At 43.9% G+C, this 17,572-nt stretch overlaps 1 protein-coding gene across 1 annotated transcript in view; it reads right to left on the bottom strand.

The window, feature by feature from the left end:
• Positions 1 to 156: 156 nt before the first annotated feature.
• TMC7 (transmembrane channel like 7) overlaps positions 157 to 17,572 on the bottom strand; it is a 49,131-nt gene continuing 31,715 nt past the window's right edge. Inside the window, exons 7-16 of the mRNA XM_087815106.1 lie at positions 16,744 to 16,891; positions 15,710 to 15,883; positions 14,518 to 14,675; positions 12,061 to 12,178; positions 11,666 to 11,763; positions 9,907 to 10,093; positions 7,531 to 7,661; positions 5,050 to 5,205; positions 2,463 to 2,541; positions 157 to 1,533 (exon numbers count right to left, since the gene is read on the bottom strand). Coding sequence (XP_087671232.1) covers positions 1,468 to 1,533; positions 2,463 to 2,541; positions 5,050 to 5,205; positions 7,531 to 7,661; positions 9,907 to 10,093; positions 11,666 to 11,763; positions 12,061 to 12,178; positions 14,518 to 14,675; positions 15,710 to 15,883; positions 16,744 to 16,891 — 1,315 coding nt within the window. The 3' untranslated portion in view covers positions 157 to 1,467. The remainder of the gene's footprint in view (positions 1,534 to 2,462; positions 2,542 to 5,049; positions 5,206 to 7,530; positions 7,662 to 9,906; positions 10,094 to 11,665; positions 11,764 to 12,060; positions 12,179 to 14,517; positions 14,676 to 15,709; positions 15,884 to 16,743; positions 16,892 to 17,572) is intronic.

The following is a 17,572-nucleotide window of genomic DNA, read 5'->3' as shown; positions in this document are numbered from 1 at the left end:
GCAAGTATACAGCCATGTGTAAGCTGTAATGAGGGGTGGAGAGGGCGGGAAATGTTCTTAATAGCAGCAGCTTCCTGAAACCTGCAGCCAGGGTGAAATTCCAGGCTACCCCCAGGAAAGGGTTAAAGTCAGTGAAAGGAAGGCAGCCTCAAACGGTACATTGCAAAACTGAAGTATATTGAAAGTGATCTGAAGATATAAAAATGAAACCTTATCACATTAAACAATAACTTAGGCTTATGTTAAGAAGTTCAGACCTATCTATTTTGGAAAGCTTATGATGAGGTATTTATTGCATACAGTTTACTGTAATGGAAATCTTAAGAGGTACTCTGCATGTTTTGTAACATAAAGGCACTTGTGTTTAAATTTTTAAGCACAAGAAAACCAACAATAGTCCTGAACAATTTGAAAATGTGTATTTAAGAAAATAATATTCAGTCTCATTTGGTACGCCTGCATAGACTGGTCTGATTAACAGGTAGAGCTGCAACACACATCTCCAAACACTTATGCACATAAACCCACAACTCAAGTAAACACTCAACAGCCTTTTCCAGCCTGGCTCTGAAATGTACAGCATCCTTCAGAAATAGAGACTTCAGTGCAGGAAGGGAAATGGTACTTGGAGGACTGAGAAACAAACTTTGTCTGCTTCTTAATTTTGATGGTGCAGGGCCCTCTGCCAAGTCTCCGAACTCAGGACGGGAAGGGAACTGAAGGCTTGTGACTATCCAGGCCCTTAAAGGCAGCTGTCCCCTGAGTAATAAGGCTGAGCTAAGAAATCACTGCCATCCAGCAGCAGTCCCCCTCCTAAGGCTTAATCTAGGACATTCAGAAACTGTTAACTCAAAACAGCAGGAATAGCTTTTCTCATATTACTACCAACTGGCTGAAATTACATAGCCATCTCCTCCATGTTCCCACCACCTGTTCCAAAAATCATGCTTCAAAGCTTTCTCTTCATTTAAAATATATCAGGTTTCATTTTAAGTCTACAGAACCATTCAAAAGGGTCACTACTTAAGGGACACTTCTCGGCGTAAACCCCTAGGACCTGGTTTAAAAGAATGACCCCAGCCTCACAAACAGATGACCTCCACAGTTAACTTTAAAAGCAAAACAAATAAGCTCTTAAAAACAGATAAGGTCTCTCCTCCATTTTTGGTGTAAAAGCTTAAACAGCTTCTTAAGTCAGTTCATCGGTGTAGCCACTGAGTGGTTGGTCAACAGGCAAAGACTTGGTCTTGAACCTGCTTTCCTAATTCACCAAAGCCCCACGTAGGATCTGGGTCGCGTAAACATGCCCACCGCAGCTATGCACAGGAAGCCACCTGCAGGAAAGCCCCGAACTCCTGAAAAATAGACTTTTTTCAATGTCGCGTAAAACCCGGGTGGGCTCTGCAGGCTTGGCAGGTCCCTGGGTCAGCTTATAAACTGGCAGCAGCATCTTCACCAGCAGTCTAGTCAGTTCCTCACATCCCTCTGGGCTTCTGTTAGTTTCTGGATCAGATACCGCTTGTCACGACTTTCCTAAAAGAAGAAATCGGTTCAAGAGCACGTTCCATATACTTGGAAACAAATACCATTATTTCGACCTGCTAAACTGCCTGTCAGACACGAGGCTAAGGATCCTGAACATCGGATGACTGTAATGGCCCCAGACTGGTCAGTCTCTCTCGCTCTTGCCCTCTCCACAGCCCCTGGTCCGCAGAGCGGCCAATGATCCTCTGAAAATGCACATCAGGCTTCTGCTTCACACCCACCGGTGGCTCCTGTCACACTCAGATTCCACCCAAACTTGTGCCCAGAGCCGTCAGGCTATGCTGAGATTCCGGCTGCAATTCAAACATCACTCTGCCTCCCCGGCCACACCACCCTCCCTCCCAGCCCCCGGGAGCACCCAGCTCATTCCCTGGCTGTGGCCTCTGCCTGTTACTCACCCCGACACCTCCCACAATCAGCTCCCGCTCATGGTTCAAGTCTCAACTACAATGTCAGTCACCTCCTCAAAGAGGCCTTCATTGGCCACCAGCTACGGCAGCAAATGGCCCACGTGCCATTCTGCCTGGTTTGTATTATCTGCTCAGCAGTTATTGCTATCAGAATCTTTTTTCTTTCACTACTTAGCAATCTTGTCCCTGTTCTTCAGCACTGTATCTCAGCATAGTATCAAAAATGTATACACACTTTGAATAATTATTAATTCCAATGGGTTAAATCGAAAAAGAAAGAAACATCAATTGAGCTATCAAAAAATGTATGTGTATCCATTTTTGGGGACACCCTATATATATGTTGAAGGAACAAATGAAGTTGGAAGAGGCTTGGCCTGAAGGCAGAGTTTTGGGGGAGTGGTGGGGAGGGGGGCTGTAAAATTCCTGGGAAACGCGTCATTTTCTGCTAGATGTCCTGGGTAAATGTCCCCAGCCACGACCCTCTGGACCTGCATGCTTCCTTACCAGGGACAGCTGCTCCCGGAGCTGGACGACCACCCGCTTGTGTGCTCCGGCCAGGGCAATGAAATAAAACATAATGAGGCTGCAATACAAGGTAAAGTGGTCACTAGGGAGTTGGTATCATTTGAAGGCCACTAGAAAAACAACCCTACAGGTTTCATCTGGAACAATTTTACTCATTAGAACAAGAAAAGAAAACCCACAGCTCTTCCAAACAGAGGGCATCAGAAAGAGTCAGAGGGGTGAATGTTCACTGTGGAATCTCTCTGGCCTCAGTTTCTCATCTGTAAAATGGGGATAATACAGTAAAACCCAGTGATATCAAGCCTAAGATAATACAATTTTGAATAAAAGCAACTGGCAATTGGCTCCTGTTTTCTGTGCAGCCCTAAATCTCAAATGGGGTGGTGGTGGTGGAAGTTATTGTCTTTGAGGAGTGGGGCAAGTGGAGTGGAGGGAAACAGCAAGCAAGCTCATTCCATGAAGGGAAGGTGGTTTCCTGTCCTATCTCCCCAGATAGGGCAGAGGAAATGAGGGCCACTGGAATCCCTGATATCAACAATATTCTTCTAGAAGTCCCCACAGTCAAGGGCAAGAATGGTCCTCAAAAGATGCTGAAGCCAGATCAGGCAACCACCTCCAGAGGGTGCCACAGCTGGGGTGAACAAATTAGGATGGAGTAGCTGAATCCCACGATCCTCGGATCCAGGCTGGTTGGCTGCGCAGCTCGCCCAGGTCATTTTCTTAATCTCATCAAAGGGATCCTGCCTTTAACAAATGAATTTTTTGGCCCACTTCTTGCATTATGGTGGGATTTTACCGTAACAATGTCTACATAATAGGGTAACTGTGATGATTTCGTGAGTTAATGCATGTAAGGGACAATCAATTCCTGTTATTTGTGGCAGTTATATTCTATAAAGTCTCCAGGAATACTGAATTGGTGAATTTTGAACCAATGCCCTTAGGGGAAATACAGGCTTAGGTTCCTATGAGCAGTCACAACAGTTTTGTCAACTGATCAGTACTTTGTCTTATGTTTCCCGTTTATTGAGAAAGGTTATCAATACATAACCCTGTTTCTGTTTAAAAACATTCAACATTCATTAACATTGAACTTACAGCCAACAGCACTGTAACTCACGACTGAATGAAGCTTATCCAATACACGTATTCTCCCTATAAAGCACATCACAGCCTTCTTGCACTTAGGAACACTACACAGTACTTCAGCACTACGCCTGGGGTCATTTCACACAGTGAAATCACCAACCAAAAGCATAAAATGCAAGAAACATGGCACTAAATAGATTACAAAAAGGACATTTGTTTATGGGATGAGAACCAAAACAAGAAGGCAGTAAACTTAAGGCCTGGTTCGACCTCAGCTGGGAGGGTGCATGCTCTGGTCTGAATATTTGGGTCCCTCCCTAAATCTGCATGCTGGAATCCTAATGCCCAACGTGTCAGTGTCAGACGGTGGGGCCTCTGGAAGGGGATTATGTCATGAAGGCGGAGCCCTCGTGTTTGGATTAGCATCCTGATAAAGGGACTCTAGAGAGCTCCCAGGCCCCTTCTGTCCTGTAAGGACACAGTGAGAAGTCTGAAAGCTGGAAAAGGGTCTTCATGCAACTATTTGGCACCTTGACCTTGGACTTCCAGGCTCCAGAACTGGGAGAAGCCCCTGTTGTTTCCAAGCCACCCAGCCCGCGCCATTCTGTTACAGCAGCCTGCACAAGCCCAGGCTGCATGGCAAGACTCAAATTTTTCCCTACTCAGGCGTGTCCACAAACGACCGTGAAAGCTGCTGCAAGTACAGATTTTGAGATTTCAAACATCTTTTAGTGAGTGGGCACACTGACAGTACAGGGAAAAAACCCTGGAATCCATGAATAATGAGGACCCACTGTGATTAGAACAATGCCTAGCACAGAGTTAGGCTTCAGTACACATTCGTGTTAGAATTACCCTCACACACAATGTGAACCACCGTGTGGCAGAGACCCTGTCATCCCTGCATGTATCACGTCATTTCCTGAGCCTTTAGTGGCCAGCTCCTCTACTAAGCACTTTACATGCGTTACCACATTTCTTCTTCTCGAAACCTTATCTGGTATGTGCCATTCTTATCCCAATTTTCCAGGTGAGGAAACGGAGGCTCTAAAAGGATATACATATATATCCTTTTAGAGCCTCCATTTATATATATATGACTCAAGGCCACACAGCTTATAAGTGGTAGAGCCAAGATTCAAGTTTATGAGAGCATAAACTTCTTTGCTCAATAATCAGTTTCTTTTTTAAAAAAGCAAGTGATTTTGTGACTCATCAGTAATAATAGGCAATGCTTATTGGGTTTTTATAAGTCAGGCATTGGACTAAGAGCCTTATATGTGGGATCTTACTGAACGTGCTCAAGGATCCTCTGAAAGAATTACTATTATTATGCCCATTTTAGAGACGGGAAAGTGAGGCTCAGAAAGGTTCATAACATCGAAAGTGTAGCAGGTGAGCTCCCATTTGCCAGTAGAGAGAAGCCCACGTGCTTCAAGGGGAGATGCTCACAGGGGTCCAGGTGGTTCTTACTCACCAGATGATCATGAAAAAAGGCACTGCAAAGGCTTCCGACGTGATGCCGTGGACCAGGGACTGCAGCGAGCTGGGGAAGGTGCTCACCGTCTTGGGAACCACCTCCCATGTGGTGTTGTAGTTGGTGAACGGCCCACAAGCTTTCGAGGAAGGGATGCTGCCAGGACACAGGCCGAGGAGCTCATGAGAGGTGTGCGCCCAGGCTGAGTTCCTCTACACACCCAACGAGGCTTTGTTAACAGTAACCTGTGAGGAACTGCCTGACCCCATGACCTTCTGGAATATTCTGGTCAAAAATGCTTACCCTGAAATTTCATCAAATCTCTAGACCTGACTTCTAACTTACAGGAAATTCAGGACAAAACAAGTTAAATGATACCATAAGACAATAATTAGACAAATCCAGAATATGGGGAATCTATTCTCTAGGCTCTTGTTTCAAGGTGAGGAAACTGACCCGGACTCTTCAAAAAAATCAAAGATTGAAAGAGACTAAAAACACAAAACTGAGAGCAATGGGTAAAACCTGAAAGATCCTCATTTTAAAATAAAGCTATGGAAGACTAGTCGGGGACAACTGGGGAAATTTGAAAATGGCAGGAATGTGATTGTTAGTATTAATTTTCTGAGGTGTGACAATGTTATTGTGGACACACAGGAAGGAGAATGTCCTTATTTTTAGGAGTTGCATGCCCACGCATTTAGGAATGAATGTCATGGTGCCTACAACTTAATTTCAAATGGTTCATCACACACGGACAAATGTATGCAGAGAGAGAAAGAGAAAACAAATGTAGCAAAATGTCGACAATTGGGTCATCCAGTTGAAGGGTATAGGAGTTTTCATCGTGGCTATTTCTTCAACTTTGCCATAGATTTTAAATTTTTCAAAGTACAAAATAGGGGGAAAATAAAACTATGATGGAAAAAAAATTAAATAAAGCTCTGCAAAGAACTGCCTACATTCACATCACAAAGTTTGTTGTAGAAGGTTTTCCATTGCAACCCCATTTTTACGGATAAAAACAAATTTCTGAAAACAACCTACGTGTTGTTTAAGGAAATGGATGAACAATTTAGGATCCATTCATACAATGGAATGCTGAAGAACCACGGAGAAAGAGACATACGTATGACTGTCTTCTAGAGAGAAGCTAAGTATGTAGTTGGGAATAGGATTGGAAAATGAATTTCCACCATATACTCTTGTATACTTTATGAATTTTGTGCCATGTGAATATATTTATTATATTTTAAAAATCAAAGCTAAAAAATATTTTAAAAGAGAGTTCTACATTTGCTGGCATGGACAATGGCACAATATAAAGTTAAGGGGGAAAAATAAGCTGCCAAACAGGATTATAGCATTATTCCATATGTATTTTTTTAAAATAAATACATTGTTAATAATTAACTTCTACAAGTATTCATAGTGGTTACCTTTGCAGAGTGGGACTAAAAGGTAAACATAAGGAGTAATTTTTTTCTCTTTAATTTATACTCTTCTGTACTATTTGAATTTTATATATGTAATATATACACTACTATAACAATAAAACAATATATATATACAAGTTAGTTAAACAAATAAGATGTGAGAAACAGATTCCAAATTTAAGGATTTTAATTTAAAGGTGAAGAATTGAAATTCCATGAGCGTGTAAGTCAGGGGTTGGCAAACTACAAGCCCATGGGCCAAATCTGGCCCACCACCTGTTTTTTTAGAAATAAAGCTTTATTGGAGCACAGTCATGTTCATTAGTGTATACATTGTCTATGGCAGCTTATAGAGACTATATCACCCACAAAGCCTAAATTATTTACTTTCCTGCCCTTTACAGAAAAAGTTTGCTGGCTTCTAGTATAAATAATTACACTCCTAGGGAATGGCATCACTGGGGCTTGAAAGCTCAATTTCTGATCCTTAGTCCTGGGCATTTCTGTTCTTTCCAAATTCCACAACAGACTCTACATTCGTATGTCTTATGTTAAATGTTTTTATATCCCTAGTATCTAGCACAGTGCTTGGAACAAAGAGGGTGTTAAATAAATGTCTGCTAAGTGCAAACGCTCAAACAAAGTGGCAGGAATATAGGTGACTTCCTGCTTCTTTCTGTTTTTCCTCTCTACTCCAAGCTTTCTACAATGACCATGTATTATTTCCATAATCAGAAACAGTCGAAAAGGGCACTAGAAAAGAAGTCTCAGGAAAAGGGAGCTGGATAGGACAGGCCCAGCTGGCACTCTCAAAAGTAATGGCCACCCAGCAAGCCCAAGTACTGAAAGTGGACCAAACATTCCAGCAACCAGAAGGAGCTTCCAAAACAAGGGTGGGCCTGGCTAAGCCAACAGCGACTTTCTGACCTGAGCTCTGTGGGTCGCACAGTGTTAGGAAAGCCCAACAGAAAACACAGCGGGTCTTGTAACGAGAGGACCAGGTCAAGAAGCAGGGAAATGTTTTAGAAAACCAAGCGGTACTTACTGAGCCATGCTGATCGTCAGCGGTATCACTGCCAAACACAGGCCGATCAACAGCACCAGCAGGAAGAAGAAATTAGAATTGGATGCTCTGAACTGCCTCGGGGAGGGTCTGCAGGTATGGAGGAGACTCATCTAAGGGGAGAGAAAGAGAGAGGAAAAGTTAGAAGTACTGCTTCCTTGAGGATAAATGAGCACATTCGAGCATCACAGTGGGACTGTAAATTGGTCTAACCTTTTAGAGGGCAGTCAGCAGTAGAGATCAAAATGAAAAATGTTTAATCCAGACCCCAGCATTGGGCCAACATGCATGTCTGTGGATATTTACTGCTACGGTTGTTGGTATCAGGGAATAACTGAACTGGAAGGGACCGAAATAGCTATGGGGGGGGGGGGGGGTGTCCTTAAAGGTTAAAAAATGTCACCCACACAATGGAATACCATGTAGTCCCCAGAAAGGACAAGAAAGCCAGCTTTACATCCCACATGGCACTGTGAAATGAAATGGGTAGAGTTCAGCACTCTGTCTGCTATGATCTCTTTTAAGTGTTTAAAAAAAGTATTCTTTATAGGGGCTTAAATATATATTAAATGGCTCTACAGCCCTGGCCGGGTAGCTCAGTTGGTTAGAGCATCATCAGGTTTGATCCTCGGTCAGGGCACATACAAGAATCCACCAGTGAATCCATAAATAAGTGGAACAGCAAAGTGCTCGCTCTCTCCGTTCTCTCTTCCTCTCTCTCTAAAATCAATAAATAAAAAAATAAAATAAATGGATCTATAATGCTCTATAAAAAATTAAGAGATATTTTGCTTGCATTTTTATAAGAATACTTATTTTTCCTATATTTAAAAATAAATATTTCCATCGAGGGAAAGAAGACTTGAAGGAAATATCAAATCAAGTAGGGAGGGGAAGAGAGGTAGTAACAGCATAATATTTCCCCTTAATATTTTTAAATGCTATCATTACTGGGAGTAGGCATCAAGCTCTTCTGACTTCAGCAGTAGCCAGAACATCTTGTGCGCAGAGGACACTTGGTGTACTGTCTGGATGCAGCCAGTCAATCAGGCCTGGAGTGAGTGTCAGAAGTTAGCCCAGCCCAGCTGGGCGTGGCTCAGTGGTTAAAGTGTCGACCTAGGATCCAGGTGATCAGGGTTCGATTCCCAGTCAGGGCACGTGGCCCGGGTTGCGGGTTGCAGCTGATCAATGACTCTCATCATTGATGTTTCTCTTTCTCTCTCTCTCTCTCTTCCTCTCCCTTCCTCTCTCTGAAATCAATAAAGATATATTTAAAAAAAAAAAAAAAGAAGTTAGCCCAGCGGCCCTGACCCAGCCCATTACCCCCACACTGTTTTTACTGTGCTGCACTCTGGGAAGCCACTGGCCAACCAATATTTTTAGGAAAGGGAAAAAGTTCCTATGAACTTTTTCTTCTCCATTTCTCCTTTGGTGACTTCAGCTAATTAAAGTTTCCAAATGAAAGCATCAGAACATTCTTCAAAGGCCAAAACATCCAGGTAGAAAGTCTGGCCCAATTCAAGGCCCTGCTTACCAGGTTAAGTGGCTCTGGAGTGAGATAAACCTGGAATCAAATCCCTGAAGTCACTTATAAGCTGTGTGACCTTGGACCAGTTACTTGACCTCTCTGAACTTCAGCTTCCTAAGTGTTCAGCAGAGTGGGGCACATGGTATTACCATCATCTGCTCTTATTATTGTCATTATTATTAAACCTGTTATTATTTCCATTTCTGAATCCTCAGGCCTTGGCATAAGAGGTAATCAATAAATGTTGGACTTTTAAATGGTACCCCTGGAAGAAGGGATGAAAGTTACTATATGAATATCTGTATTGTTTAAATGTTTAATATTGAGCATACATTGCCTCTATAATAAAGAAAGAGACGTTTGGTTAATAAGTCCAGGTAGGTTAGTCATCTGCAGGCCACTCTACCCATTAAGCACTTATTTCAGGCACAATGCCTAGGGCCTCGGAGCTGTTCAAGGACCTACACAAATAATTGAGACCTGAACATAAATTCACTGGCTCCAAAATCCAAACAGAAAATTACAAAATTTAAATTAATAACCATTTCATTAAACGTTACCGAAATGTACCACTGTCAACTGATCAATTGCAACTCAACTCTTAGACAGTTACATATAAAAACAACATTTAAATCACAGGAGCAAAACAATGCTTAACAAAATTCTCGAAGTTATAAAAATGTGAAAATCTTTTTTCCAAAATAGAAATATATATATCGAATAAGGGATATATGTCTGACAGAATGCGGGTGAGCTCCAAACGTGTGCCAAATGCCGCACACGGTCCAGAGCGGTGCTGGGTATGAGCCCCCCATCCCCTCTCTCCTTACCTCTTTCACATAGAAGATGATGATGAATTTCACGGTTGCAATGGCAGGGAGAAGGGGTGAGAAAAAGGCTCCGATCCAGCAAATGGTTTGCCCATAAACGATCCCCAGAACATTATCAGGAATGGCAAATTCCTGCTGCCCCCAGAGCTGTATCAGCTTCCAAGAGGAACAGTAGGTCACCAGGAGCCTAGAAGCAAATGGGACAATTTCTCACTTGGACCACCAGCATCTGCCAAGGCCACAGAACCATGTCCACAAAATCAGGGCCGTTTTCACACAGATCTCTCATGGAAACTGGGTAGTCACAAGTCTAGAAGATGCAAAAGACAGTGAATTCTGGAATCATTAAGAACGGGGTCTGAGTCTCAGATCTACAACTGATCAGCCAAATAAATTTAGACAAGGCTCATTTTTCTCATCTGGAATATGGGGGGATGATACCACAATTTGGTTCACAAGGTTGGGGTGTCAAGAAACAACATGGGCAGTATCTGTGCTCTGGCTTGCCCCTCAACCCACAAAGTCATGTGCATCCATGCAGAAAATGACTTATGAGGACCCTACCACCTAGCACGCTGGAATCCCGAAGCTTCGTACAGACACCCTAGGACCAGGGCCTGAGATAAACACATACCATCGTCCACCACAGCATTGCCATGTATTAGCAAAACTACTGGGAACAACCTGAATGTCCATAAGTAGGGGCTGGGTGGACAAACTATAAGCCACGGATACAGTGGAATATTACACAGTCCTTCAAATAAGTGAGGAAAATCCATATGTCTTCCCAAGAAAGTTCATGATATTTTGTTTGTATGAAAGAAAATCAAGCTGCAGACCAATACAGATGTACCATGATCCCATTTAAGGGGGAAATGAACACTTTAGCAAGACTGTGCCTATTTACACATGTATTTATGCAAATAAGTATTTTTGTTTTTAAGAACTGCTGGATTTTCCCCAAAGTACTGGCAATGGCCATCTGGGGAGTGGGGTGGGATTGGGAAGTTAGGGGTATGGTAACAAACATGAATTCTCACTATTCTCCAGACTTCTGTATTTATTTAAATTCTAAATATTTTAAAATTTTCAATAAGCACATATTCATGTCATAGTTGAATAATTTTTTAAAGGACATGCTCACAGAATTTGTACATCTGGGTAAAAAAGTCATTAAGTGAGCAGTGTTTCACTTAAGGTTCAAGGAGATGCTCAGAATAATTTTTAAAATGCCAGCATAGTAATGATAATCATAATGGCGATAATGTTTTGGTGAGTTCTTTAGTACTTTTATTTGCATTTTCTCATTTAATCCTCACAATGGTGCGGTGAGGCGGGTACTGCTACTGCCCCCACTTCACAGGTGGAAAATAAGCACAGACCTTCAATTACCTGCCCAAGGTCACATGACTAGCAAGCGCTGGGGCTTGAACCCAGATCAGAAAACGGGGTGTCCACTGAGGCCTGGAGGGCCCTCCCTGACAGGGCCTGTGGCTGTGCTCACGGCAGGAAGCCATCCCTACGGACATCTCATGGAAAGCAGTGCCATTTCCACTCCTCACACTGCCTTTGGGGGGCACCTAATGGACTATGGGGCTGATGGCCTGGAGCTGTCTGAAAGTCACCGGGTGGTTGTCACTGGTTTCCAGGGACTGTGCAGTTATTTAGCGCTTTACGGAGAGCATCTCTGAGAGGATCTTCCGGTTGGGGCAGGGGTGGGAGGAGTGGGGGAGACTAGGAGGGTACACCTCCCACTTACTTTCTAGGAAAATCCACAAACAGTGTCACAGCCAAGATGATGATGAGGTCGAATATCATCAGCTTGTACATTTCCTGACCAACCTGGGTCTCCCAGCACTGAAACCGAAGACAGGGAGAGGCAATGAGACCTGACTCAGTGCGGAGAAAGCGGGATTCTCAGTGCCCATCCTGTCCCCAGACCCTGCCGCCTCTGGAGGCTATTAGAGGATGCTCTTCCGAGCTCCGGCACAAACTTTGGTTTTCAAGTCCTTAGAAGTGCCAGACTCTGCTCCACAGTGAGAAAGCGGGTCAACTGGGATTCAAACCCATGACTTCAAGGCTGTGTTTTCAACCTTGAGGCTGTTACTCCAAAATGACCCACTCAGCAGGATGCTCCCACTCCCCCAGCCTCACCGGGTAGAGTTTCTGGTTGTAGCCACAGAGCTCACAGGAGTTGTTATCGCAGGATGTAATCTTGGAGCCCAGGGTGAACACCAGCACACAGATGGTGGCCAGCCGCATGAAGACACACCTGCAGGGAGGGAGAGGGAGGGAAGACGCGGCCCTGGGGCAGGCGGGGCCCCGAACCAGGGCTCGGAGCAGAGGAGCTGCCCTTCTGAAAAGCAAACTCACAAATGGGTCGAGTTTCTGTTTGGGATGAGCAAGTTTTAGAAATGGTAGTGGTGACGGTGGCTCAACATTGGGAACGTACTTAATGCCACTGTTGTACACTTAAAAAATGGCAAGTTTTATGCTAGGAGTGTACCACAATTTTTAAATGGCAGGAAAAAAACAGATAAGAAAGCTGGGGACTCCTAAATCTATGATGTTGTAGCCACATTACAGAACATTGTACATTTCCGCAAAAAACTAAATGACTCCTCTAAGTATCAGCTTTGCGAGATGTCTGATATACGGAGAAGTGACGAAAGCACATTGCAGAGTGTCCTATAGATATGAATCCATTTTTAAAAAAACACGTGTGGATGCTGGCACGAGCACCGGGAACCACGCAGAAGAGGGCTGCCTGGGGAAGCTGGATTCAAGAGGGGAGCAGAGAGTATTCTTTTTTTAAAAGATGCTGTCTATTATTTGGTTTGTAATAAAAAATTAAAACATCGAAAGGTGGGCCGCAGAGAAAAGCGAGTCCACACCACTGGCCCACTCTTCGCGTTCACTCAGCGCGTCGCCTGACATCACGCGCCTCGGGCGGGCATGAGAACCCAGTGTCACTGAGGGGGTTTCTATAACTAAAAACTGAAACGGAATATAATGAAAAGTTTCAGTCAACACAGTAGTTTACCACGACTGTGGGCACAGAACAATACACCGTGAAGAAACAATGAACTAAATGCCGACTGGGGGACACAGGACAAATGCCCCAGTTCTCCCAGAAATCTATGCACAACCCAGGGGGAGGGAGAATTCTTTAGAGAATAAAAGGGGTGCACAATGCTACCGCACATCATCTGTATATTGTAATGTGTTCCCCACCCCAAGTCAAGTCTCCTTCCATCACCATTTACCTCCCCCGCCCCCCGCCCTCCTCTACCTCCCCACCCACCTTCCCTCTGGGAATCATGTCGTTGTCTGTGTCCTGGTCATACAAAGCCATATGCAATCCCATCAGGGAACTGACTTAATTTTGGGTCGTGATGGTTATATTTAAAAAAAAATCCTTGTCACTTACAGACATACTGAAGTGTTTCCAGGTGAAATAACATGTTGGCTGAGACTTGCTTAAAACAATCCAGCAAAAGAGGGAATAGATGAGACAAGACTAACAATGTGTTGGTGATGGAAACTAAGTGATGGGTGGGTACATGGGGGTTCATTTTTTTTTTTTAAAGATACAAATGGCCCCGGACAGGTGGCTCAGTTGGCTGGAGCGTCATCCTGTACACCAAAAGGCTGCAGGGGGTTCGAACCCCAGTCAGGGCGTGCACAGGAGGCAAGCCACAGATATTTCTCTCTCCCATCCATCTCTCTCTTTCTCCCTCTCCCTTCCTCTCTCTAAAATCAATAAAAATATATCCTTGGGTGAGGATTTTTTAAAAAAAGATACAAATGTAATGAGGTACAGAGAAGCAACAAAAAAGGCTCGTTTCACACAGTCCCCACATGGTCCTCTTCAACTCATCTGTGTTAACTCCCTGCGCCCTACCTTCATACCTGTCATTTAAAAGAAATGAAACCAAATATGTATTTAAAATGAGAAGAGGTATTACAACTGAAGAAAAAGTCAACTGTAGCACATACTGGGGGTGACCTGGCCACATTTTCTCAGCACTCGCTATCCCAACAAATGCTGCAGGTTCCTCCTGCAAGGACTTGTAACTCTCCACCCAAGGCCCATGCCTGGGAGTAGTGGGTGGAAATGTGGGGCGTTATGTCTCTGGGAGCCAGCCACCCTTAGGCGGGACAGGCAGAATATCTGGTTTGGTGGGAAAGGGCTAAAGTATTTCTCACACAGACTCCCAGAGTTACCCAGTAGGACTGAGCCCCAGTTGCCAACAGCAGCAACTTGCCCAATAACACCCCCTTTATCAGCTGCCTTTCCTTCTCTCTCACTTTCTTACCCCCCTTGTCATTCTAACATCTTCAGAGCAACACCTCCTCCTAGGGCCGCACCCTATGCCCTCAGATGTCGATGTGCTAATACATGAACCAAAAATATAATACTGACTAAGTAGACTCTTAAGTCAAAGAGATTTCACTGCATGTGCAAACTCTGATTCATTCATGAGGGCTGTCTGGACACTGAGGAGGACTCTTGGCTTAGCAGGAAAGTGTGCCACAGTTGATTAGAAAAGTCTGCCATATACAAGGGAGGGGGCAAGCGGTGATCTGCTTGGCATGTCCAGACATTACCTGAGGATTGTCAGCCGGACCTCAAAGCCTGGGGAATAATCCTCATAGTGGATGATCCTGGCAAAGATCACTGGGGTGATAAAATTGGCCAGCGTGATTACAATAGAAGGCAGGTACAATATCAAGAGGTTCTCTCCAAAAACCATCTTGTCAATTTCCTATGAAGATAATAAAACTGGTCAGGAGTATAATAAGGAAAGTTGTATCACAAATGAGTTGATTTTAAAAGAACTCAACTATGCGTATTAGGCTGTATACTTTCAACTTACACAGTGTTGGGTGTCAATTATACCTTAATAAAACTGAGGGGGGACCTCATCTATACATGTTTATTAGCAAGCAAACAAAACATACATGTCATTCAACAAGGCCCTTAAACATAAGCCATCTCCTTCCTTAGGTGTTCAAATAGAGGAAACATGACCTAGCACCATACCAGAAGAAAAATGAGCTCCACTGGGTTTATTCAGGTGAGGTATAACAAACAATCCATGTTTCCATATCAATGGGCAGTGTATTTTCAAGGCTGTAATAATGATTTAGAATACCATTCTCTCCTTCTTTAATAATAAATTAGTTAGCCACAAAATGGCTATTCAGGATAAAATGAAATTTCCCAGCCTCCCTTGTAGCTAGATACAGCCATCAGACTAAATCCTGGCCAAAAGAATGTAAGTGCAAGCTCCAGGTCATGACCTTGAAGGGAAAGAATGTGCCCTCCCCACCTCCTTCCCATTGGCTATAAGGTGAGCTATCAAGTACCATACAGAAGAGGGCCACACCCTAAGGACGGCACAGCCACAGGATGGAAGACATCTGGGCCCCTCGTGATTGCTTTCATGAAGCAGAACCACTAGACCAACTTGAGTTTTTAAAACCACTGTTATTTTCGGTAAACTGAGGCCTCTATTAGTAAGTAAAGGAGTTGAGGATTAAATCAGGCAGTCCAGGATTTAAATATTGTGAATTCCAGGGAGAGTTGGTACCCCAAATACTCTATCTTGGATGTTTTTTATTTGTCTTAGAAGTGGAAATTGGTCGCCTCTGATTTCTGGTTCTCTGTCATAACAGCCAAATTTCTACCCCCATATGTAAGACAAATGATGATGGTATCTGCCTCAGAGGTTTACAAGGCACTTAGCATACTGTCCCACCAGAGTAGAAGCTAAACTGACTTTCAGGGAGTCCTTACTTTTTTCATGTGCTCCTGAGAGAATATAGTTGCTCTATAGATTGCATAAAAGCATGCTGCTAAAACGGCCAGAACAACACAGTTCAAAAACAGCCTCAAAGAGTAAATCCGTATGGTTTCTTCAGAGGTCCTTTCTGCTATTTTCTGCCGTATCCTTTCTTCCTCCAGATCTGCCTGAGGAGCAAAGAAAACTCATTTGTGAGCACGGGGGTGAAGGGATATTCAGGGGTGGAACCTCTGATTTAGCTTCATGCCCTATCCGTCTTTAAGACTTTCCTTAAATGCTCATCTTTCCCAAGATACCTTCCCAGATAAAGCCCAACCAGTTTTCGTGTCTATCAAACAACTAGGCCCAAGTCAAGGTAGAACCTTCTGTTTACGATTGCAGTAGAACCATTAACCTATTCATGACATTACTTACACATTATTTTTTGAAATGGCATGTAAGGTGGGTGGGTGTTTGTTTTTTTAACTCAATCTGGTCTCTGCTTTTACTAGGAGAATTCAAACTCTTCATATTTAGTATAACAAATAACACATTTGATTAGATTTCTTCCCTCTTTATTAAGCTTTAATGTAATTGTCCCCTCCTCTTTTGCAGGGTTGGTCTGATCACGATGCTGTTTATTACTCCTCTCCTGATTAATTGAGAAGTTCTCCTCTACTTTACCATATCCACTCCACCTTATCACTGTAGCATTCCATCCTTAGTCCTCTCTCTCCTGGTGTAAGCGGTGTTTCTGAGAGAGTCTCGCGACGTGGAAAGGTGACAGGGTGGCGGGGGAGGAGGGAAGGCACCACATCCTTCCATTCACTGTTGCGTCCCCACTTGCCTTCCCAGCCCGTTTACCAGCTCCGTGCTGGGGCCGAAGGGGATCAACCCCAGGAAGCTGTTTTCTGCAGAAAGCTCTTGAAAACTACAAAGGAGAAACTTGCTGGCCCCCACCTGGCTCCTCTGCAAGCTGCAAACCCGCCTCCCAGGGCCCGGCCTCGCTGGCGAGGAAGCCACGAAGACAAAAGCCGGCAGCACTCACTCGGAGCTCGTACCGCAGGCTGCTGTGCTTCAGGCTCGCCATGCTTTGGTTGGTGATGCAGAAGTCCCAGCCGGCAAAGATCTTGTTGCAGTAACTCTGGAAGTGCTCCTCACTCCGGATCAGGTTGATTTTGAACCCCTCCACGGACCTGGCCCCAAAACACAATTATGCTTCTCATAAGAACAACAATGAAATACAGACTCAAGGGTTGGCTTTGTCTAGAATAAAACAGTTACACACGGCTGCATTTTCCATCCTTTTGGACATGGTCAAGTTCTGGACCATCCTAAATACATGTGGCAGCTAACCAGGAATCTCAGGGTTGAAAATCATTTCCTTTCATCCATCTAATGGCTCTTCTCACAGCTGGAATAAAATCCAAACTCTAACAGCCTAGAGGTTCTATGTGATCCTGCATGATGCCATCTTTCTTCCCACATGGCCACAGTGGCTTTTTTTCCTTTTCATAAACACACAAACCTCTGCTCCTGCCTCAGGGCCTTTGCACTTGCAGTCCCTGCTACCCTCTCCTGGAACAGTTCTTCCCCTGCCTCTTCCTATGGCTGCCTCCTTCCTATCTTTCAGGTTTCAGCTCAAATAACCCCTCCATGGATTCCCCACCACCCCATTTAAAATTGTGGCTCCCACTTCAAACTAGTCTCTTTCATTTCCTTCACAGCAATGAACCTAATCTGCAATCATCTTACTTACCTGTTTCCTGCTTATAGTCCCTGACTACATTTTAAATTCCTTGAAGGTGGATATCCTGGCTGCCTCATTGCCTTCATATCCAGAATGTTTAGATATAATATAGCCACTCTCCAGCTAA

This window comes from Miniopterus natalensis, chromosome 3 (assembly GCF_054644295.1).
Source record: "Miniopterus natalensis isolate mMinNat1 chromosome 3, mMinNat1.hap1, whole genome shotgun sequence".
Classification (NCBI taxonomy): domain Eukaryota; kingdom Metazoa; phylum Chordata; class Mammalia; order Chiroptera; family Miniopteridae; genus Miniopterus; species Miniopterus natalensis.
The sequence above is the reverse complement of the archived record's forward strand: the minus strand, read 5'-3'. Positions and strand labels throughout refer to the sequence as shown.